Source organism: Oncorhynchus mykiss, chromosome 30 (genome assembly GCF_057628025.1).
Source record: "Oncorhynchus mykiss isolate SJ-2025 chromosome 30, ASM5762802v1, whole genome shotgun sequence".
In the NCBI taxonomy this organism is placed as follows: Eukaryota; Metazoa; Chordata; class Actinopteri; order Salmoniformes; family Salmonidae; genus Oncorhynchus; species Oncorhynchus mykiss.
The window spans coordinates 15401511-15425825 of NC_143051.1; the positions used below are offsets into that span (position 1 = coordinate 15401511).

Consider the following 24315-nt stretch of genomic DNA (forward strand, 5'->3'; position numbering starts at 1 on the left):
ACTGTTGTGAAGAAGTTTAAAGCCGGATTTGGATACAAAAAGATTTCCCAAGCTTTAAACATCCCAAGGAGCACTGTGCAAGCGATAATATTGAAATGGAAGGAGTATCAGACCACTGCAAATCTACCAAGACCTGGCCGTCCCTCTAAACTTTCAGCTCATACAAGGAGAAGACTGATCAGAGATGCAGCCAAGAGGCCCATGATCACTCTGGATGAACTGCAGAGATCTACAGCTGAGGTGGGAGACTCTGTCCATAGGACAACAATCAGTCGTATATTGCACAAATCTGGCCTTTATGGAAGAGTGGCAAGAAGAAAGCCATTTCTTAAAGATATCCATAAAAAGTGTTGTTTAAAGTTTGCCACAAGCCACCTGGGAGACACACCAAACATGTGGAAGAAGGTGCTCTGGTCAGATGAAAACAAAACTGAACTTTTTGGCAACAATGCAAAACGTTATGTTTGGCGTAAAAGCAACACAGCTGAACACACCATCACCACTGTCAAACATGGTGGTGGCAGCATCATGGTTTGGGCCTGTTTTTCTTCAGCAGGGACAGGGAAGATGGTTAACATTGATGGGAAGATGGATGGAGCCAAATACAGGACCATTCTGGAAGAAAACCTGATGGAGTCTGCAAAAGACCTGAGACTGGGACGGAGATTTGTCTTCCAACAAGACAATGATCCAAAACATAAAGCAAAATCTACAATGGAATGGTTCAAAAATAAACATATCCAGGTGTTAGAATGGCCAAGTCAAAGTCCAGACCTGAATCCAATCGAGAATCTGTGGAAAGAACTGAAAACTGCTGTTCACAAATGCTCTCCATCCAACCTCACTGAGCTCGAGCTGTTTTGCAAGGAGGAATGGGAAAAAATGTCAGTCTCTCGATGTGCAAAACTGATAGAGACATACCCCAAGCGACTTACAGCTGTAATCGCAGCAAAAGGTGGCGCTACAAAGTATTAACTTAAGGGGGCTGAATAATTTTGCACGCCCAATTTTTCAGTTTTTAATTTGTTAAAAAAGTTTGAAATATCCAATAAATGTCGTTCCACTTCATGATTGTGCCCCACTTGTTGTTGATTCTTCACAAAAAAAATACAGTTTTATATCTTTATGTTTGAAGCCTGAAATGTGGCAAAAGGTCGCAAAGTTCAAGGGGGCCGAATACTTTCGCAAGGCACTGTATATTGGGTACAGGAACAATGGTGGACATCTTGATCATGTGGGGACAACAGCCTGGGATAGGGAGAGATTGAATATGTCCATAAACACTCCAGCAAGATGGTTTGCGCATGCTCTGAGGACACGGCTAGGGATGCCGTCTGGGCTGGCAGCCTTGCAATGGTTAACACGCTTAAATGTCTTACTCACGTCAGCCACGGCGAAGGAGAGCCCACAGTCCTTGGTAGCGGGCTGCATCGGTAGCACTGTGTTCTCCTCAAAGCAGGCGAAGAAGGTGTTTAGCTTGTCCGGACATGGCTGGTTTCCCTTTGTAGTCCGTGATTGTCTGTAGACCCTGTGACATACGTCTCATGTCTGAGCCGTTGAATTGCAACTCCACTTTGAAATTATACTGACGTTTTGCCTGTTTGTTGCCTTATGGAGGGAATAACTACACTATTTGAATTCAACCATATTCCCAGTCACCTTGCCATGGTTAAATGTGATGCCGCCATCTATCCATGGTTTCTGGTTAGGGTAGGTTTTAATAGTCACAGAGGGTACAACATCTCCTATGCACTTCCTGATAGACAAATACACTGATATGGTGACTGAGTTTATGTTGTTCTCGGAAGCTACCCAGAGCATATCCCAGTCTGTGTGATTGAAACAATCTTGAAGCATGGATTCTGATTTGTCAGACCAGCGTTGAATAGTCTTTAGTGCGGGTACTTCCTGTTTGAGTTTCTGCCTATAGAAAGGGAGGAGCATAATGGAGTAGTGATTAGATTTGCCGAAGGGTTGGCGGGAAAGGTTTTTGTGGGCATCCCAGAAGTTGGAGTAGCAGTGGTCAAGTGTTTTAGCAGCGCGTGTACTACAGTCAATGTGTTGATGGAACTTCAGTAACGTTTTTCTCAAATTTGCTTTGTTAAAATCCCCAGTTACAATAAATGCTGCCTCGGAATATGTGGTTTCCAGGTTGTATAAAGTCCAGTGAAGTTCTTTGAGGGCCCCCGTGGCATCGGCTTGAGGAGGAATATACACAGCTGTGGCAATAACCAAAGAGAATTCTCTTGGGAGGTAATACGGTCGGCATTTGATTGTGAGGTATTCTAGGTCAGGTGAACAAAATAACTTGACTTCCTGTATGTTATCACAATCACACCATGAGTAGTTAATCATGAAACATACACCCCCGCCCTTCTTCCTGAAGAGACATTTATTCCTGTCTGCGCAATGAACTGAGAACTCAACTGGCTGCATGGCCACAGACAGTATATCCCTAGAGAGCCATGTTTCCAAGCAACAGAGTATGTTACAATCCATGATGTCTCTCTGGAAAGAAACCCTCTCCCTGAGCTAGGCAACTTTATTATCCAGAGACTGAACATTAGCGAGTAATATACTTGGAAGTGGTGTGCACGCATCCTGAGTCGGACTAAAAGTCCACTCGGAGTACCTCTTTTCCGCCGGCAGTGTTTTGGAACAGCCTCTGGAATCAGTTCAATTGCCCTGGGGGGTACGAACAAAGGAGCCGATTCTGGAAAGTCACATTCCTGGTCATAATGCTGGTAATGCTGGTGAGTTACCGCCGCTCTGATATCCAAAAGTTTTTCCCGGCTGAATGTAATAACACAAAACATTTGCTGGGCTAATAATGTAAGAAATAACACATTAAAAAAACAAAGTATTGCAAAGTTTCCTAAGAGCTAGAAGCACGGCAGCCCTATCCTTCAGTGCCATTTAATCTAACATTTTAGCTAAAATACCTAGCTAGCATACCGGTACATACTGCTGTAATGATGTGGTTCGTAAGGATTGTCAGCCAACATAATGTGTAAGGTAACTTGTTTGAAAAGTCATTACTTTATTACATTGCTCAGCATTTTCGTAACATTTGTCATAATTAGTTAAAGCAATGAATTTGTATCCGCTCTGCATATTTTCCTCAATTTTCTTTAAATCTGAAAACAATGTGAAGCCACGCCCGTTTTCGGAAGAATTGCATTATGGGCCCTAAAAGCACGGAAATAGTGTCCACTGCTTGTATACTTCCTATTTTGGCAAATGTAGTACGACATCTGGGACATTTTGGCATATCCATACTATGACCAATAAGCATACTATATACTCAATTTACATCACTAATCGTACAGTTTTATTCATTTATTTTTATTTACCTTCATTTAACTAGGCAAGTCAGTTAATAACAAATTCTTATTTACAATGATGGCCTACTCCGGCCAAACCCTAACCCAGATGACGCAGGGCCAATTGTGCACCACCCTATGGGACTCCCAATTACGGCCGGTTGTGATGTAGCCTGGAATCGAACCAGGGTCTGTAGTGACGCCTCTAGCACTGAGATGTAGTGCCTTAGCCGCTGTGCCACTCTGGAGCCCGGTTTGTGCGGTTAGTCGGAGTCCTTGAGCACAGACTATATGTCCCAAATGGCACCATATTCTCTATATAGTGCACTCCATTCCTCTGGTGCATAATTTATAATGCCAGGAACATGAACTCGCTCTCTTTTTATCTCTCAGTCTCCCTCCTTCTTATCCATTAAATCACACCTTGCTTTGATAGCAGGCTGATGTAGAGCCATAGACAAAACACCTCTATCACTCTGTCTCCATGTGAAGGGCAGATAGTGAGGGTGTCGGAGATAGTGAAGGTGTCAGGTGTGCTGTATAGGACATGTGTTAGATATTTACTTCACGGCTCTCCTCTCTTTCCTCTTACATGTCAGAAGACGGAGGAACAACTTAATAGTTTAAAACCAGTACTTTTACTGATTTCTTTCATTCAAGCCTACTAACCCTGACAAGATCACAGAACATTCAGCAAACTCTCAGAACAATCCTCTGTCACCGTTGCCTCTCTCACATGTCTCATATGTCTGACATATTATTTCCATTGATTGAGGAACCACAGATTGGTTTCTTGCTGACAGAGGAGGTAGCAAAGTGGTGAGTGTGAATCTGCCTCTGCTTTGCCAAAGAGAAAATGTCCCTTGTTAAGCTGTATCTGTCTATAGGATTCAATGTGACACTATCTTGGCATATGTTTAAAGGGACTTTAAAAATATGACTTGTGAATTAGATAGTAATTACTGTATAACAACAAAGATGACAGTTTATTGTCCCAACACTGCAATGGCAGACAGGCCCTGTACACTCACTCCCTCAAGGTATGTTTGGGTCTGTCTGACTCTATTGGCCATATAAGTGCAAGCAGACTCATACTCTCCTTTCACCCATCTCTGAACGGGGAATGGGAGGAGTCCACACACACACACACACACACACACACACACCACCTGCCCTGCTACACCAACCTCTCCCTCCCATACCAATCAGACCCATTCAAGCAGATTTCTTTGTCTGTATAGAGTAACTCATGCAACACTGAACATAGTTCTAACGTACCAAACAAGACTTCAATAACAGCAGCATCCCTACATTTTGACATGTCCAAACGTTTCAACCAGTGTGACTGGAAGACCAGTCAACCATCAGTTGTTGAAGGTAGAATGTGACCAAACTAAATATAAAGGCTTTCCATCTTTTCACTCTGAATTTCCCTTATAGCACTGTTAATGGATAGGTGCTAGAGATGAACTCGTTCATTCTGTGTGTGTTTAAAAGTATTTTCCTGTCCTATGTTTTGTGAGAGCAGTACAATACAGACTTATAGTACCAGAAAATATATTGTCTGGCGTGTAGAGACCTGCTGCTCATTTGATATTCCCTTCATCTTTGATCACAGCACTCAGTCGTCAAGTCTCTGATTACACTTAGTCTCTATGGCAGGCAGCTCCTTCATTTTGTTGTAATACGCTTTGTTGATGCCAGTGGTGGAAAAACTACCCAAGTCACCCAGTAAAATCCTACTTGAGTATAAGTAAAACATTATTTGGTTTGACATGTAAATATACTTAAGTATCAAAAGTAAATGGAATTGTTAAAATATAAGTATCAAAAGTGAAAGTAAAAATAATTTCAAATTCCTTATAAGCAAACGGCACGATTTTTTTGTTTTTTTTAATTTACGGAGAGCCAGGGACACACTCCAACGCTCAGACATCATTTACAAATAAGCATTTGTGTTTAGTGAGTCCGCCAGATAAGATGCAGTAGGGATGAACAGGAATTTCTCTTTAAGAGTGGGAATTAGACCATTTTCCTGTCCTGCTAAGCATTCAAAATGTAACGAGTACTTTTGGGTATTGAGTAGAAAGTACATTATTTTCTTTAGGAATGTAGTGGAGTAAAAGTAGTCATAAATATTAATAGTAAAGTAAAGGAAAACAAATCTACTAAAGTATTTTTACTTAAGTACTTTACACCACTGGTTGATGCTGTATGTGTGTGTGTGGTAATGGTTTGTTGACGCTGTGAGCGGGAGAGCACTTACTGCCTTGGGGGTTGGCAATATTGCAATTACACAACAACATAATACTCAGCCACAATAACCAAAGTGAATACAAACTACACGGTCTACGTTTTCTGCGGACACTAATGTAATGTACAGTGCTTTGAATGTGGGAAAAGAGCTACATGAATCAAATTTAATTCAATTCACAACATTGAGTCTCCAAGACAGATGGTTGGTCCCTTTTGGGGAGAGAAGGGATGTTTTAACTTTAAGAGGGAAAGGGACAAAAATGAACTCTTATGATGACAGAAGAGGAGTGGCCAGATACATGTATGTTCTGGTGATTCAGTGTGTCTACAGGGAAGGAAGAAGACAGTCTCCTTCCCCTCCTTCCTCCTCCTTCACCCACCCTGTCCCCTAAGGATGTCATCCTTTCATCTTTGGATGAGTGTTGAGTGGGTCTCAGGTGGCTCACACCAGACCTCTCCTCCCTCCATCCACTCCTCCACCCCCATAGGGACTGACCCAGCCTTGATGGTCTGTCACACCATCGCTCAATACCTGTCATCTACTCATCCTCCCTCCCCTCACTGGAGCCCAAAACATCCAGCGCCACTCCACTAGACTCCTGAGAGCATCCTCATGTCTCAATCTTGTAAATCTTTCTCAGATATGTTGTCATGAAGGCTGAATAACTCACAGGCTGTTACTTACCTTGCACCACTGTGTGATGTAAAATGTCTCAAATTCTCAGGCTAAGTAAGTTAAATATTATGAGTAAAAATCAGAAAGTCAAGCTTTTCACTTTCTTTTTTTTGATTTTACCCCCTTTTTCCTCCCCAATTTCGTGATATCCAAATTGGTAGTTGCGATCGTGTCTCATCGCTGCAACTCCCCAACGGGCTCTGGAGAGGCGAAGGTCGAGTCATGCGTCCTCCAAAACATGACCCACCAAGCCTCGCTGCTTCTTAACACCTCTGACAGCTAGCCGCATCAATATGTCGAAGGAGGAAAGCCCCCCGGCCAAACCCTCCCCTAACCCAGACGACTACTGCAATGCAGCTCCTTAGACCGCTGGGCCACTCAGGAGGCCAGCTTTGCACTTTCATCATCATCTTAGTGTTTCTAATATGTCTGAGGCTGCTGACTGAGAACTTGATGATGTTTGAGGCTGCTGACTGAGGACTTGATGATGTTTGAGGCTGCTGACTGAGGACTTGATGATGCCTGACACTGCTGACTGAGGACTTTATGATGTTTGAGGCTGCTGACTGAGGACTTGATGATGTTTGAGGCTGCTGACTGAGGACTTGATGATGTTTGAGGCTGCTGACTGAGGACTTGATGATGCCTGACACTGCTGACAGACAACTTTATGATGGCTGAGGCTGCTGACTGAGAACTTATGATGCCTGATGCTGCTGACTGAGGACTTTACATTTCATCTCAGGAAAGATTGGATAATAACTTAGGGCTTAATTCAATCAAACCCACATTGCAGTAATTACGCAGTAGCTCTTTTCCATTGGTCAAATGAACTCATGGATTGGTCTTGGGTACTGTATAAAAACCTACAACTACTACTAGGGCGACCATCCTCACAAGTATACTTTCACTTTTCAGAATTAAAAGTGTGTGGGCACGGGATGAATATTGTAAGTAAAATACACTGCGTAAACATTGCTACAGTATTTGTGCTAAGGCACCTTTTACCAACACAGTGGCTTGGAAAAGTATTCACCTCCTCTGCATTTTTCCTATACGTTGCCTTACAACCTGGAATTAAAATAGATTTTTGGGGGGGTGTTGTATCATTTAATTTACACAACATGCCTACTACTTTGAAGATGCAAAATATGTTTTATTGTTAAAATAAAGAAGACAACAAACACTCTCTCCTCCAAGAATTTGATGACCCACCACTTTACTATTCTTTAGTGTTTGTGTTCCTAAGCAGTGGGTCATTTGAGGATGTTTTATTACCCCCATCTTAGACCCCTTGGTTCAATCCACAAGAGGTGTTTCCCCCATCTTAGATCCCTTGGTTCAGTCCATGAGTTGTGTTCCGCTCCCCTCCCCCCCTCCAATTTGGGTTCAAGAGGTGGCAGCTGGAGTTGTGCTCTGTAGACTACATTCCTTGTTTTCAGGCCAGCAGTGTCACAGTCAGGAACTCTGGCAGGCTGGGGCTGAATATGTTTGATTGTGGAACATCCACTGCCATGTTCCATGTCAGGTTGCCATGGGGACTAGCTCCAAACAGAATGTTCCTGAAAAGTAGTGTGAGGTGTTCTTGATAAAAGGGGTTTAATGAGTGACTGAGAAGAGATGGGGCTGTATAACAGGGGTTTAATAAGTCACTGAGAGGCTAAAAGGCCTGTAAGCCTGTGTTCAGTAGTCTTCGCATAATGAAGTTCAATAGGAACTAGAGGCATTAACACAAGTTGAAAATGAGATGTTTTAAAATTCAGTCTATAATCACTCTTTGAAATACATTTAAAATATATTACATATTAAATCCTCAAAACATTTTGCTAACAAATGGCTGAATCTTGAATAACAGTCTTAAAAAAAGCAGATTCATGGTTTAGAATAAAATTCATGACTCTTCTGTCAAGGTCCCATTCTCCTACCTGTTTAGATGAGAACCACAGCCTACTGGGCCTTGCAAGAGGATGTCCTTCCTCCTCCTCCACACATTTGACAGAGATTAAACTGTGGTGTGGACTAGAGTTTGATTTGAAATACATAAAGAAGCCACACCAGGCAACCAATACATGTACCAAAATTGCTGAGGATTATACACACAAGACGTCTGACTTGTTTCCATTGTGGTCCTCTATTAGTAGGCAAGTAGCTGCAGGGAAAAACAAGTGACATGGGCACGCTGTGCCATACATTCACTCATACACAATGACCACATATTTAGATACATAGCCCAAAAAGTACAGTGCCTTGCGAAAGTATTCGGCCCCCTTGAACTTTGCGACCTTTTGCCACATTTCAGGCTTCAAACATAAAGATATAAAACTGTATTTTTTTGTGAAGAATCAACAACAAGTGGGACACAATCATGAAGTGGAACAACATTTATTGGATATTTCAATCTTTTTTAACAAATCAAAAACTGAAAAATTGGGCGTGCAAAATTATTCAGCCCCTTTACTTTCAGTGCTGCAAACTCTCTCCAGAAGTTCAGTGAGGATCTCTGAATGATCCAATGTTGACCTAAATGACTAATGATGATAAATACAATCCACCTGTGTAATCAAGTATCCGTATAAATGCACCTGCACTGTGATAGTCTCAGAGGTCCGTCAAAAGTGCAGAGAGCATCATGAAGAACAAGGAACTCACCAGGCAGGTCCGAGATACTGTTGTGAAGAAGTTTAAAGCCGGATTTGGATACAAAAAGATTTCCCAAGCTTTAAACATCCCAAGGAGCACTGTGCAAGCGATAATATTGAAATGGAAGGAGTATCAGACCACTGCAAATCTACCAAGACCTGGCCGTCCCTCTAAACTTTCAGCTCATAAAAGGAGAACTCTGATCAGAGATGCAGCCAAGAGGCCCATGATCACTCTGGATGAACTGCAGAGATCTACAGCTGAGGTGCGAGACTCTGTCCATAGGACAACAATCAGTCGTATATTGCACAAATCTGGACTTTATGGAAGAGTGGCAAGAAGAAAGCCATTTCTTAAAGATATCCATAAAAAGTGTTGTTTAAAGTTTGCCACAAGCCACCTGGGAGACACACCAAACATGTGGAAGAAAGTGCTCTGGTCAGATGAAACCAAAATTGACTTTTTGGCAACAATGTAAAACGTTATGTTTGGCGTAAAAGCAACACAGCTGAACACACCATCCCCACTGTCAAACATGGTGGTGGCAGCATCATGGTTTGGGCCTGCTTTTCTTCAGCAGGGACAGGGAAGATGGTTAAAATTGATGGGAAGATGGATGGAGCCAAATACAGGACCATTCTGGAAGAAAACCTGATGGAGTCTGCAAAAGACCTGAGACTGGGACGGAGATTTGTCTTCCAACAAAACAATGATCCAAAACATAAAGCAAAATCTACAATGGAATGGTTCAAAAATAAGCATATCCAGGTGTTAGAATGGCCAAGTCAAAGTCCAGACCGTAATCCAATCGAGAATCTGTGGAAAGAACTGAAAACTGCTGTTCACAAATGCTCTCCATCCAACCTCACTGAGCTCGATCTGTTTTGCAAGGAGGAATGGGAAAAAATTTCAGTCTCTCGATGTGCAAAACTGATAGAGACATACCCCAAGCGACTTACAGCTGTAATCGCAGCAAAAGGTGGCGCTACAAAGTATTAACTTAAGGGGGCTGAATAATTTTGCACGCCCAATTTTTCAGTTTTTGATTTGTTAAAAAAGTTTGAAATATCCAATAAATGTCATTCCACTTCATGATTGTGTCCCACTTGTTGTTGATTCTTCACAAAAAAAATACAGTTTTATATCTTTATGTTTGAAGCCTGAAATGTGGCAAAAGGTCGCAAAGTTCAAGGGGGCCGAATACTTTCGCAAGGCACTGTACATATACACATCTAACCAATCACTCCGCTAGCGCAAAGTGGCTTTCCACTTGGCAATGGTTAAATCGGAGCTACCTGTAGGCGGGATCCTACACCTTGGGTCAAATGAAGATGCAGGAGGAGCCGAGCTACAGGACCTTATACTTCCAAAGAGAAAAGTATGATAGTAGTATGATAAACCAGGATTAGGGTTAGGGTTGATTATAAGGCTATGGAAAGGGTTGAGGTTTAGGGATTAGGATTAAGGACAAGGTTAGGGTTAGGGTTGAACATACGGGTCAGCCATAGCCCAACCCATTACCCTAGCTTCATGTCGGCACCCCGGCTAAACCATAATCATCCCCCTAATCCCCCCAAATATTGTAGGCCTCCCTCATCTTCAAATTCCCAATGTAGAGAGGATATGTCTAACTACATTTGCATTAAGGCAACAACAGTGGAATGTGGTGGCTCATCTCTCCTCCTGAAACTCCCTGGCCCACCAGTCATCTCTACTCCTGAAACTCCCTGGCCCACCAGTCATCTCTACTCCTGAAACCCCCTGGCCCACCAGTCATCTCTACTCATGAATCTCCACGGCCCACCAGTCATGTCTACTCATGAATCTCCACGGCCCACCAGTCATCTCTACTCCTGAAACCCCCTGGCCCACCAGTCATCTCTACTCATGAATCTCCACGGCCCACCAGTCATCTCTACTCCTGAAACCCCCTGGCCCACCAGTCATGTCTACTCATGAATCTCCACGGCCCACCAGTCATGTCTACTCATGAATCTCCACGGCCCACCAGTCATCTCTACTCCTGAAACCCCCTGGCCCAACAGTCATCTCTACTCCTGAAACTCCACAGCCCACCAGTCATCTCTACTCCTGAAACTCCCTGGCCCACCAGTCATCTCTACTCCTGAAACTCCCTGGCCCACCAGTCATCTCTACTCCTGAAACTCCCTGGCCCACCAGTCATCTCTACTCCTGAAACCCCCTGGCCCACCAGTCATCTCTACTCATGAATCTCCACGGCCCACCAGTCATCGCTACTCCTGAAACCCCCTGGCCCACCAGTCATCTCTACTCATGAATCTCCACGGCCCACCAGTCATCTCTACTCCTGAAACCCCCTGGCCCACCAGTCATCTCTACTCATGAATCTCCCTGGCCCACCAGTCATCTCTACTCATGAATCTCCACGGCCCACCAGTCATCTCTACTCATGAATCTCCACGGCCCACCAGTCATCTCTACTCATGAATCTCCACGGCCCACCAGTCATCTCTACTCATGAATCTCCCTGGCCCACCAGTCATCTCTACTCATGAATCTCCACGGCCCACCAGTCATCTCTACTCATGAATCTCCACGGCCCACCAGTCATGTCTACTCATGAATCTCCACGGCCCACCAGTCATCTCTACTCATGAATCTCCACGGCCCACCAGTCATCTCTACTCATGAATCTCCACGGCCCACCAGTCATCTCTACTCCTGAATCTCCACGGCCCACCAGTCATCTCTACTCATGAATCTCCACGGCCCACCAGTCATCTCTACTCATGAATCTCCACGGCCCACCAGTCATGTCTACTCCTGAAACCCCCTGGCCCACCAGTCATCTCTACTCATGAATCTCCACGGCCCACCAGTCATCTCTACTCATGAATCTCCACGGCCCACCAGTCATCTCTACTCATGAATCTCCACGGCCCACCAGTCATCTCTACTCATGAATCTCCACGGCCCACCAGTCATCTCTACTCATTAATCTCCACGGCCCACCAGTCATCTCACCCCTGAAACTCCCTTTAAAAGGTCCTCCCTGTCAATACCATTGATCGCTGCAGAGGCCATCAATACTCAGCAACAGCACCTGCTATTCTTCCCATTGATACGTTTGAACTTATCAATGGGTAGAAAACTAAGAAGTGGCATTGAGGTCTGGTCAGTACAGCAATGAGGATACCTCATGTCTCAGACTCAGTAGACCAGTGGAAGGTGTGCAGACTTTTGTTCCGTCCCACTGTTAACACACAATAAAGGGAGTCCAAATGTTCAGTCTTACCTGTGCAGCTCCACCCGTCCCACCTCTCCCCAATGCTATTCTTGATTCCTACTCAGGCGTGTTCCTGCATGGTCCCTCTGTCTAGAATTCCCGGGATTCTTCAGACACTCTTATCTCAAGGAGAGAAAACCAAAAGAGGGGAGCGAGCCAAGAGAAAGACATAACGTCCCTCCTGATGTTCCCTAATAGTGGTGGCATTGGTGGGTTTTAATCATCACACGCCAAAGTAAAAAAAAAAACTGCACTGAGGAATTGTGAGCACAAACACCACATGCACACAATTGCATAGCACACTTACAACATAAAACACATCTGGTTTTAATTTTTCTGGATCAACACAAAAGGTGCTAAAAAGGTTATGACATCATAAGGAAAGGTTTCAGAATGTAATATCAATACAGAGTATTGATGACATCATAAGGAAAGGTTTCAGAATGTAATATCAATACAGAGTAATGATGACATCATAAGGAAAGGTTTCAGAATGTAATATCAATACAGAGTAATGATGACATCATAAGGAAAGGTTTCAGAATGTAATATCAATACAGAGTAATGATGACATCATAAGGAAAGGTTTCTTCAAGTAAAAAGGTCCCTAATGATGAGCCAATGACATAGCCCAACCCCAGGTTTTTCACCATCTACAACAATGTAATTTATTCTGGTTGTGGAGACCATCTGGGTGTGCAGGCTTTGGTTCCAGCCCTAGTTCAACTTACCCAAGGCTTGATGATAAAATCATTAGTTGAATCTGGTGTATTAGTGCACATCATGTGTCCCCAAGACCAGGATTGAGGAACACTTCTCTAGAACTGTCTGTGCCACTTAGAGAGTGCCTAAAAGACCTGCAGGAGCAGTGTTGTTAACTGTTGTTAAAAACTGGAGCCAAGTGAGGCATAATCCAATGAGGTGATTGACATTTGGGAAATGGGAACACTGCGAGTATCAACACTGCACCGTAGCAAGTAATGTCATTTAGGATGAGAGACGCAATCAATAGCTGCCTTCTTAAGCTTCCCTCTTGGCCGGTACCTTGCAGACAATAGCACTCATCTGTCTAAACAGAACCAGGCACACCTACACACCTAATCCCATTCATAAAGCTTGACTTCCAGATTGGGGGAATTGTAGCTGTGGTCATTCGTTTACCTCAAGGCTCTCTTCCACAAAATATCCATGGACTCGTCAGTCTAGCTCAACCTAGGCATCAAAGTAGAACACAGCACCCCACTGGGCACACATTGGTTGAATCAACATTGTTTGAGGTCTGTGCCCAGTGGGTCCATTATTAACTAAACATGTTACCTCATCTATGTCCATACCTGCTTAACTACCCTGACATGCATACCCTGGGGCCACCACAAAGTAGTGTGGTTGACCATCTGGTAAATAAAATACCATGTCACCAATCATGCCTCTTACCCTCATATCAGAACACTCCGGGATAGTGCTGAGGGCTCAGAGAAAGATGTTTAAGCCCCAGACACTTGCTTTGGACAACTTGCTGACACCAGGAAAAGCCTGCGGAAGGAATTCCTAGCTTTGACACCTGTGAGGGTGTTATTACCCCTCGGCTAGTTCCCCCCCACCCCGTTGCAAATATGACAGATATACTCACTCATTTTGGGGGGATTACTCTGCATCCCAGGTGAATATTTGTTAAATGTATTCAAAAATGTGCACAAAAACGTTGCACAATGGTTGTGGTGTACATTGCCAAACGTTTTGAAAACATTTAGAATTTGGTATCGTGAACAGGGCCACTGACTGAGTCTCTCATTGCCTCAATCTGCCAATGCAATGTCATTCAGTGTCTCACAGGGTTGGGAAAGACTGCTCTCTAGTGGACACTCAATGTTCATACAATATCATATTGTGCAGTCAGTGACCACCTTTACATGCACACCAATATGCCATTATTATTTGGGATACTCAAGTATTCTGATTTTGAGTTGACGCATAAACATCATATCCCATTCACAATTACCTGAAAAGGCTTGTATCCCGGTTATGAGATATGCTGATCTTAGACGGGTTACTGTGGCATGTAAACATCTTATCCCATTCAGGCTACTGTTGTTTTACCAGTCTGCGCAGGTTCAGTTTAGCATATCATGGGTGTTGTGTGATGATGTTTTCATCTGATTGTCAAACAAATCACTTCAAAAAGTAAGCTACCTGTGCAGTTCCATCCACCATAATTTATGTTGCTGTTACTCCATACTGGACCATATAGGCTACTGGTTACTTTCACCCCTAATTTAGACAACGTTTTGCTTATAATTTCTGACATTTGATAGTCCATATTATAATTTCTGACATTTGGTTGGCCATATGATAATTTCTGACATTTGGTAAGCCACTCTGTTATGCAGCTTCTCTCCTTTATAACTAAATAAAGTAGAACTCACCAGAATAATGTCTTACGTTGATAGAATTAATGCATTAGTAATCTGGTTAACACTTGTAAAGTTGTCTGTTTAGTTCAGGGACCTGGGAGAAAAACGCAATAACTTCAAAACAGTGTAAAGACAGGTCCTGTGCAAAATGTCCAAATGTCATCAGTTTGGCTGGTTTTGAGGAAATTAATAGCTGAGAAAATGATTCTGATAAAGCCTCCCAGTTTATTTAACCTTTATTTAACTAGGTAAGTCAGTTAAGAACCAATTCTTATTTACAATGACGGCCTACCACGGCCAAGCACTAACCCGGACGACGCTGGGCCAATTGTACTCTGCCCTATGGGACTCCCAATTATGGACGGTTGTGATACAGCCTGGAATTGAACCAGGTCTGTAGTGACACCTCTAGCACTGAGAGGCTGTGCCTTAGACTGCTGCGCCACTCTGGAGCCCAAAATCTTGGGTGCATATTTTATGTGGTTGAAATACTGTCTGCTTGCATGTCAAAGATAACACATGCATTTTCATAAGAGATGCTGAAAGAAAGAAATACCATTTCTCCGCCCCTGTTCCGAGAAAAAATGCCTAATTCTGCAGGAGTTAACATTATCTATCCAGAATACTGTGCGCATGTAAACGTGGTCAGTGAGAGAGCTCGAGAGAAACAGAGAGACAGAGAGAGAAAAGCATTGAGAAACAGAGTGAGGGAGACAGAGAGAAATGGAGAGCGAGAGAGCGTTCCATCGACAAGCCTTACATTGTGGTTTGCCACGTTGTGGTTTGCCACAGCTGAAGTCACAATGCCTTTAGCATTCCAACTCCCTGCATTCCGCAGCAATTACATCATCGCACATGCACCCTTTCCTGCCACCCTATCCCCAATAGGTAACAAGCAGGAATCAGGAAATGACCTCAAATCAACCAGACAATGAAAACAATATGAGAATAACACCTGTAGCTAAACTACTATGTATTGTAGCGCTCCACTGTAACTAGAGACAATCTGGTCTGGGCTCAAAGTGCAAAAACATCCATTTGTGTCATTACCTTTAGGTTATTATATGTCTTCCAAGAATGTGGGGGTATGGTTAATAGGACGGACAAAGTGATGAAGAGACCTTAAACAAAACTGAATGAAGTGAGAGCTGGGCTGGACTTAGAAGATATGCTGCTTTATCGTTTGACTGGATTAACCATGTCAATACCACTATAAACCTTTTGTTAATTAAAAAATAATTTATCATCACCCTGTAATTTAGCGTGCTGGTATAATTTGGCAGGCAAGTGTAGTATTTTTCATATAATTACCTGTACTATATACAGACGTGGGACTGATTTAGACCTGGGACAACAGGTGTGTGCAATTAATTATCAGGTAGAACAGAAACCCAACAGGCTCCGGCCCTCGCGGGTAAAAGTCGACTACCCTTGATATAGGGAATAGGGTGCCATTTGGTAGTCAGACATTCTGTATCTGGATAGAGTTCCTGTGGAGCGAATGATGGACTTATCTACATTACAGGCTGCACGCTGAAGTTAAACACACACGTCCACTATAACAGTGTTTCCCAACTCCGGTCCTCCAGTACCTTCAACGGTACATGTTTTTGTTGTGGCCCCAGACAAGCACACCTGATTCAACTTGTCAACTAATCATCAAAACCTTGATTAGTTGAATCAGGTGAGTTTGTCCCTGTGCTACAACATACATGTGTACTGGAGGACCGAAGTTGGGGAAACGCTGCACTGGCCAAATGATACATGAACATCCTGCCATTCATGTGATAAATCCAGGGAAAGGAAGTATCTATAGACCTCTGGAGTCTTTGAATTGGTCCCTACTGTACATTGGGTATTTATTAAAGCTACGACGTTAATGTTAAGTGGTTGGTAATAACATAGTTTGTAATCTTTCCAGAGTGGACTGAGTCAACAAAGTTTGATTTGATCCAAAAATGGTACGAGGATCGTTGATCATCATCATCATCAATAGGCTAAAGCAGGCAGGAGAAAGAAGACTCTGCCTTACTCAAATGAGAGACAGCTTAACATTCAATTAAATCATTATTGAAAAAAGGTAATAAATTAGTCAAATGAGTTCTTCTCAACAAGTAGTGAGCATTTTATGGTTTCACTTTTAAAAAACCAGGTGTGCATTAGAAAATAAAAACACTGAATATCGTTATTATTCCAACGGGTAACTTCATCAAATCATTGAAATTGCATGGAAGACATTTTGTTAATACTAGTTTATTGCTTTGACTTTGTACTAATTCTCATTGTAACAATAGATCCAATACATTATAGGGATTAAAAGAAGTGAGGGAGGATGGATGGATGGATGGAATGTTGGAAGGGCAGCAAGTCAGAGGGCCCATCTCAAAAGACACCCTATTCCCTATATAGTGTAGTACTTTAGACCAAGGGCCCTTCAGGCTCTCGTCAACAGCAGTGCGCTAGATAGGGAATATGGTGCCATTTTGGGACGCAGACAGAGGATGGAATCTTGAAAGGGACAGTAAGACAACATGCAGAAGATTAGATCATGCTCAGCCTTCGTGTTGATTAGAAAATCAGAGCTGTGCTTATCTCAGTTCCTATAGAAGCTAATGTGTATCAAGGGAAGGCAGGGTGACGTGCTGGGTCAGTACTGTCACTGTGGGATGCTAAAGGTCATGCCTCCAGTCCCAGCTTAAAATGTGACAGAATTTGAATAGAGGAGCAATGATTCAGTTTTAAAACTATACACTTGCAATTGGTACGTTCATTCCAATCAGTTGTTTCTGTAATCAGTCTTGTGGAAAAACATTTAAGGGCTTGTTCAAGCTGTTGACTCAGTGTATGTCGTTGCATAGTAAGGGACTGAGATTACAATGAAAATATACATTTTCTGTGATTTCCTTATCAAAGTTATATTGTGTTATGTAAGGCGTATCGTTCTGTACTGTGCTGTAGCCACTCAACACCACTGAAAGTAGATCGTGTCTCATCACTGCAACTCCCCAACGGGCTCGGGAGAGGCGAAGGTGGAATCATGTGTCCTCCGAAACATGATCCGCCTAACCGCGCTCCTTAACACCCACCATCTTAACTCTGAAACCAGCCACACGAATGTGTTAGAGGAAACTGTTCAACTGGCGACTGGGGTCAGCCCGCAGGCACCCGGCCCACCACAAGGAGTCTCTAGAGCGCGATGAGCCAAGTAAAGCCCCACCAGCCAAACTCTCCCCTCACCCGGACGACACTGGGCCAATTGTGCGCCGTCCTACGGGACGTGTCACAGCACGGGAATGAACCCGGGTCTGTAGTAACGCCTCTAGTACTGTGATGCAGTCTCTTAGACCGCTGCGCCACTCGGGAGGCCCAGATCAAGATATTTAACTCTAAAAAGACTATAGCATGTAAAGCGACACATCAGTCTAATATGGATAAGTGTGTACTGTCTACCACTGAATGAACAATTAACTGATTTGACATAATTTGGCATGGCTTCTATTTAAGGACAATAACAAAAAGCTATTTACCATCCAACAATACATACGTAATGAAATGATGCCAAACTGAATCTCTAGGCCCTACTGAATGTGGTCTTGCCATTGTCTAACTCAGAACAGTCACTTGTCGTCGATTTGACAAAAGCAGCAACAAAAACAGCAGATGTCCCAAGCGTAAAATGCTTCAGAATCTCCAGACGCTTTGAATGGTACATTAAGCACCTGAATCAACTAACTGTTGGCTTGATTGAACCTAATTCATTTGTCCAAGCCTCTCATGCTGCCAGAGACTTGCTTGTACTGGCTGAAAACAGAACTGTGATTCTGAGAAAAAGCCTCTCGTGGTGCCAGAGACTTGCTTGTACTGGCTGAAAACAGAACTGTGATTCTGAGAAAAGCCTCTCGTGGTGCCAGAGACTTGCTTGTACTGGCTGAAAACAGAGAACTGTGATTCTGAGAAAAAGCCTCTCGTGGTGCCAGAGACTTGCTTGTACTGGCTGAAAACAGAGAACTGTGATTCTGAGAAAAAGCCTCTCGTGGTGCCAGAGACTTGCTTGTACTGGCTGAAAACAGAACTGTGATTCTGAGAAAAAGCCTCTCGTGGTGCCAGAGACTTGCTTGTACTGGCTGAAAACAGAGAACTGTGATTCTGAGAAAAAGCCTCTCGTGGTGCCAGAGACTTGCTTGTACTGGCTGAAAACAGAACTGTGATTCTGAGAAAAAGCCTCTCGTGGTGCCAGAGACTTGCTTGTACTGGCTGAAAACAGAACTGTGATTCTGAGAAAAAGAAAGTGTCCTCCATTGTTAGGCCGGATGCAATTATGACTAACAGTTAAATCAATCGTTGAGCTCTGGGACTGTGTGTGTGAAGTATGGGAGTGTCTGAGAACAGTCATGCATCGTCAATTTGACGAGACAAAAATGCTACATTTATTCAACTTTATAGGAAACAATATCAAAAAAACAAAATGGGACACATTCATAACGGACTCAAAACTAACATTCACTTTAAACAATAAAAACCCCCACAAAAATACAATCATAGAAATGGTCCATGTAATTTTAGCTGTCAGAGGAGACGCGGTGGAGTGTATGAACAAACAGAAAGGACGACTTACAAGTACTCTGATTACAGTAATTACAGGAGTCTCTTCAGGTGCCAGTGTCCACTACAGTGGGTACAAGAATATAACTTTGGGGTGAGTGTTCTCCAGTTCTGTCCATTAGAAAATCTTTACATAACATTACCTCTATGAGCAAACCATTGTTTAGGGTCTGTCAGCGAACCATAAACAACCATACACCATACGGCTAAAGTGGACTCTCTCTTTTCGATAAAGCAAGGAGGACGTCTGTATTGAATCCTGCCACGGTTAGATGCAGTAAAGAAGTATTTATAAAGCTATTGGCTAAGAGACATGCATAGATAGGAGAGGCTACAGTACCAGAGATCATGCTTCTGACATGGATGAATGCCTCCCAGGCATTATCTCATCAGCCACCACCTGACTGTACCATTCACACGACTGGCTGCATCACACCAACAGTACTCAGTCTGTTCACTCGACGTGCATCATGAGAAGGTGCGTGTGTTGGGCGAATCAACGAGACAAGATTTCTCTATCGACAATGAGAGAAAGTAAGGCTCTGGTCCAACATCCACACTAGCACACTGCTTTGAAGCTATTATGGTTGGTGCATGCACTTTAAGTAGTATGCTAGTGTTGATGTTGGAAAGCAGCCAAAGAATGTGTGATAGTTGGTTGGTTTGGAAAACATCTCATCATAGACATGAGCTGATTGGCTGGCCTAAACCAGCTGACATAAAACACAGGAGTGAGATACTACGTGACAAAGACGGGTGAGAATGAAGGAGTACTGATACAGAGAGAAGGGACATCACCCTCTATAGTCTGACTTGGGGTCAGTGTTTTCTTACCCTTTGGTCTGGTCTGAGGAACACGCATGTCTGAGGGGTGGGCGGCAAGACAGAGGTTTTTAAAGAGATCAACAGGTAGAAAACATACAATAACCCCTTTAACCTGACCCTTTGTGAAGACGTGTAAAATATCTTCCGAATGCCATGAAACAATGCTAGAGAGAGAGAGTCCCCATTCCAAAACTGATTTGGAAAACAGAGCCTGCCTCCTTCCAGTCTTTCTCTCACTATTATGCAATACCATATTGGCTGTTTCAAGGAGTCACTTTCTCTTTCTTTTCTTTTTTTGCAAAGACTGCTTTTTGTATAGAGAATCATGAGTCGGGAGACTATCGGAGTGGCATGGATGTACTTCAAAGAGGGATGGAACAAGTGTCACACACGAGGCCTAAGTTCTTCTCTTGTTGTAACCTAGTCCCTCTCTTTTCAGGACAGCATACTGTAGAACTGTAGAACGAGTATCATGAAACAACCTGGACTGGAGGGCAAGGACAGAGAGCTGATGTTTTGGTGAAATGGCTGTGGTTTTCATCTTTCTATTCATGACGAGTCGTCCATTTTTGGGCCTTTTTTCCAGTCTGGGTATCCCCACAGTGGAGTAGATGGGGACATGACGTCTTTGCAGTGCCTCAGAAAGAGAGTTGAGTTGAGCTGTGGAAGGTGTGGTGAGGATGAGAGGAGGGGACAGAACAGGGCGCACACAGTACATTCATCAGAAGCTTAGAGACAGTCCGTCTCCTATAGCAACAGATTAGAGAACTAATCAAACAAATCAAAGCTATTCTGACTGTTGGAGAGCTGCAGCAGTTCATTGGTTCATCTGGAAATCTATTGATCACAAATTAGGAAACCAGTAGAGGAAAAAAACTGAGCAGATAACAGAACACCAAACCGTGTAAAAAATGTACAAAACCCAAACTTGGGTTGATATTTAGGAAAAGGCATAGATAGATACAGTATATATGATGTGGTTGGTGAGTGAAACTGGTCAGTTGGTAGTGTTAGGTGGTCAAGTAGTAGTGTTGTTCTCTCTCTTCTTTGGGCCAGGACTCTGCTCAGATGGTACCCTCTGGTGGCCAGTGTATGCATATTCAGTAGGGACTCCACTGGTTCACTTGAGGCTGGGTTAGGGTTGGATAGGGCTATGGCCAGATGAAGGGAGAGGATTAAGGGAGGAAGGTGTGGAGGGAGGGTGTGAGTGAAGGGCTTCATGTGAGGAGTAGTTAGGGTTGATGGGTGTTGGTTTGTAAACAGAGAAAGGATAGTATGATGAAGACTCCACTAGTGGGGGCTCTAAAACGGAGCAGATGATTTAAAATACACCACATAGCCAAAGGTATGTGTTCACCCTCTCGTCAAACATCTCATTCCAAAATCATGGGCATTAATATGGGGTTGGTCCCCCCTTTGCTGCTATTACAGCCTCTATCTACCCTTCTGGGAAGGATTTCCACTATATGATGGAACATTGCTGCAGGGACTTGCGTTCATTCAGCCACAAGAGCATTAGTGAGGTCGGGCACTGATGTTGGGCGATTAGGCTTGGCTCGCAGTCGGCGTTCCAATTCATCCCAAAAGGTGTTTGATGGGGTTGAAGTCAGGGCTCTGTGCAGGCCAGTCAAGTTCTTCCACACCGATCTCGACAAACCATTTCTGTATGGACCTCGCTTTGTGCACGGGGGCATTGTCATGCTGAAACAGGAAAGGGCCTTTTTTTGGCAAATTGTTGCCACAAAGTTGAAAGCACAGAATCCTCTAGAATGTTATTGTATGCTGTAGCGTTAAGATGCCCCTTCACTGGAACTAAGGGGCCTAACCTGAACCATGAAAAACAGCCCCAGGTCATTATGCATTCGGGCAGGTAGCGATCTCCTGTCATCGCCAGAATGCACAGTGTGATTCATCACTCCAGAGAACGCATTTCCACTGCTTCAATGGTGGCGAGCTTTACACTACTCCAGCCGACGCTTGGCATCTCGCATTGTGATCTTAGGCTTGTATGCAGCTTCTCGGCCACGGAAACCCATTTCATTAAGCTCCCGACGAACAGTCCTTGTGCTGGTAATGCTTCCAGAGGCAGTTTGGAACTTGGTAGTGAGTGTTGCAACCGAGGACAGACGATTTTTACATGCTACACGCTTTAGCACTTGGCAGTCCTGTTCTGTGAGCTTGTGTGGCCTACCACCTCGGGGCTGAGCTGTTGTTGCTCCTAGACGTTTCCACTTCACAATAACAGCACTTACAGTTGACCAGGGCAGCTCTAGCATGGCAGAAATATGACGAACTGACTTGGTGGCATCCTATGATGGTGCCACGTTGAATGTCACTGAGCTCTTCAGTACAGGTCATTCTACTGCCAATGTTTGTATATGGAGATTGCATGGCTTTGTGCTCGATTTTATACACCTGTCAGCAATGGGTGTGGCTGAAATAGCCGAATCCACTAATTTGAAGGGTTGACCACATACTTTTGGCCATGTAGTGTATGTGGAGGGAGAAATTATTAAAGATGAGGATCAGTCAATGGTAAAAAGTGTGGGTCCTAAGGTGTGGACTGTGAATTCCTAAAGGAGTCAGACCTCCAAAGTTAGGAATCAAATTAGTTTGGTGATTAGTGGGAAGAGCTATGGGCATAGTGGGTTGTTCCAGGGGTGCTGCTACAGTCCAGTATTGTGACATGACATCTCAGGGCCATTGTGGTGAGGGTCTAGCGGTGGACCCAGTTCATTCCCAGACTCAGCCCCAGCCTCAGTCAGTGAGTACAATACCAGTCACTTTATGTTGCTGGACTCTGAGTGGGAGATGTTGAGTGTGTTGGCGGAAGGGAAAAGGTCACGATGGTCTGTGGGGCTGTGGTAGTCCGACGTCAGGTCTGGTTCTAACAGGGAGGACAAGGTGAAGTTGGAGGAGCCTTTCTTCAGACACTGTGTGTAGAAGTTAAGAAGGAGGTCCAGCTTGTTCTCTATCGACTGCACCTGTACAGAGATTAACACACACTAATTATTTTGTGCACTAAAATCTATTTATGACATTATAGTATTTTTTTACTCGGTATTTCATTATAAATTACAAAGCTAAATGGCAGTTAGTAGTACTACTAACCCAATAATTATCATTAGACAAATACAAGCATAAATTGAGAAATCATGCACTCACCCCTATATTATACTGAACAAAAATATAAACGCAACATGCAACAATTTCAAAGATTTTACTGAGTTACAGTTCATATAAGGAAATCGGTCAATTAAATAAATAAATTAGATCCTGATCTATGGATTTCACATGACTGGACAGGGGCGTAGCCATGGGTGGGCCTGGGACGGCACCCACTTAAAAGCCAGGCCAAGCCAATCAGAATGCGTTTTTCCCCACAAAAGGGCTTTATTACAAACAGAAATACTCCTCAGCACCCCCCCTCCCCTGATGATCCTATAAGTGGAAAAGCCGGATGTGTAGGTCCTGGGCTGCGTGATCTGCAGTTGTGAGGCCGGTTGGACGTCCTCATAAATTCTTTAAAACGACGTTGGAGGCGGCTTATGGTCGAGAAATGAACATACATATCTCTAGCAACAGCTCTGGTGGACATTCCTGCAGTCAACATGCTAATTGCATGCTCTCAAAACTTGAGACATCTGTGGCATTGTGTTGTGTGACAAAACTGGACATTTTAGAGTGGCCTTTTATTGTCCCCAGTACACCTGTGTAATGATCATGCTGTTTAATCAGCTTCTTGCTATGCCACACCTTTCAGGTGGATTGAATATCTTGACAAAGGATCAAATAACACTTATTTTGTACAAAATGATTCTGCAACTTCTGGATATCAGGACAGTGATCACTCATCTCGGATTAGACAAAGATTTTTTCTTCAACATACAATACGCACAAGACCTTCTATAAACATCCGGCAGGGCCGACACCCCCGTTATTTGCGAGAGGAACCGACGCAGGTACAAAGAGCTGGATGCCTGGTCAGGACCCGAAAAAAGCGAATGAGCAAGCTGCCGTTACCGTCAATACTACTCGCCAACGTGCAATCATTGGACAATGAACTAGACGAGGTACAATCACGAATATCCTACCAACGGGACATCAAAAACTGTAATATCCTATGTTTCACGGAATCGTGGCTGAATGATGAGATGGATATTCAGCTAGCGGGATACACGCTGCACTGGCAAGATAGAACAGCACACTCCGGTAAGACAAAGGGGGGGGGGGGGGGGGGGTCTGTGCATATTTGTAAACAGCTGGTGCACGAAATCTAAGGAAATCTCTAGATTTTGCTCGCCTGAAGTAGAG

General features: G+C 43.6%; 1 protein-coding gene across 2 annotated transcripts in view; it reads right to left on the reverse strand.

The window, feature by feature from the left end:
• Positions 1-18977: 18977 nt before the first annotated feature.
• The window catches only part of LOC110487991 (potassium voltage-gated channel subfamily KQT member 4), a 112462-nt gene continuing 107124 nt past the window's right edge, over positions 18978-24315 (reverse strand). For both annotated transcript variants that reach the window (XM_036971525.2, XM_021559927.3), the window contains one exon: positions 18978-22985. In XM_036971525.2, coding sequence (XP_036827420.2) covers positions 22782-22985 — 204 coding nt within the window. In that variant the 3' untranslated portion in view covers positions 18978-22781. The remainder of the gene's footprint in view (positions 22986-24315) is intronic.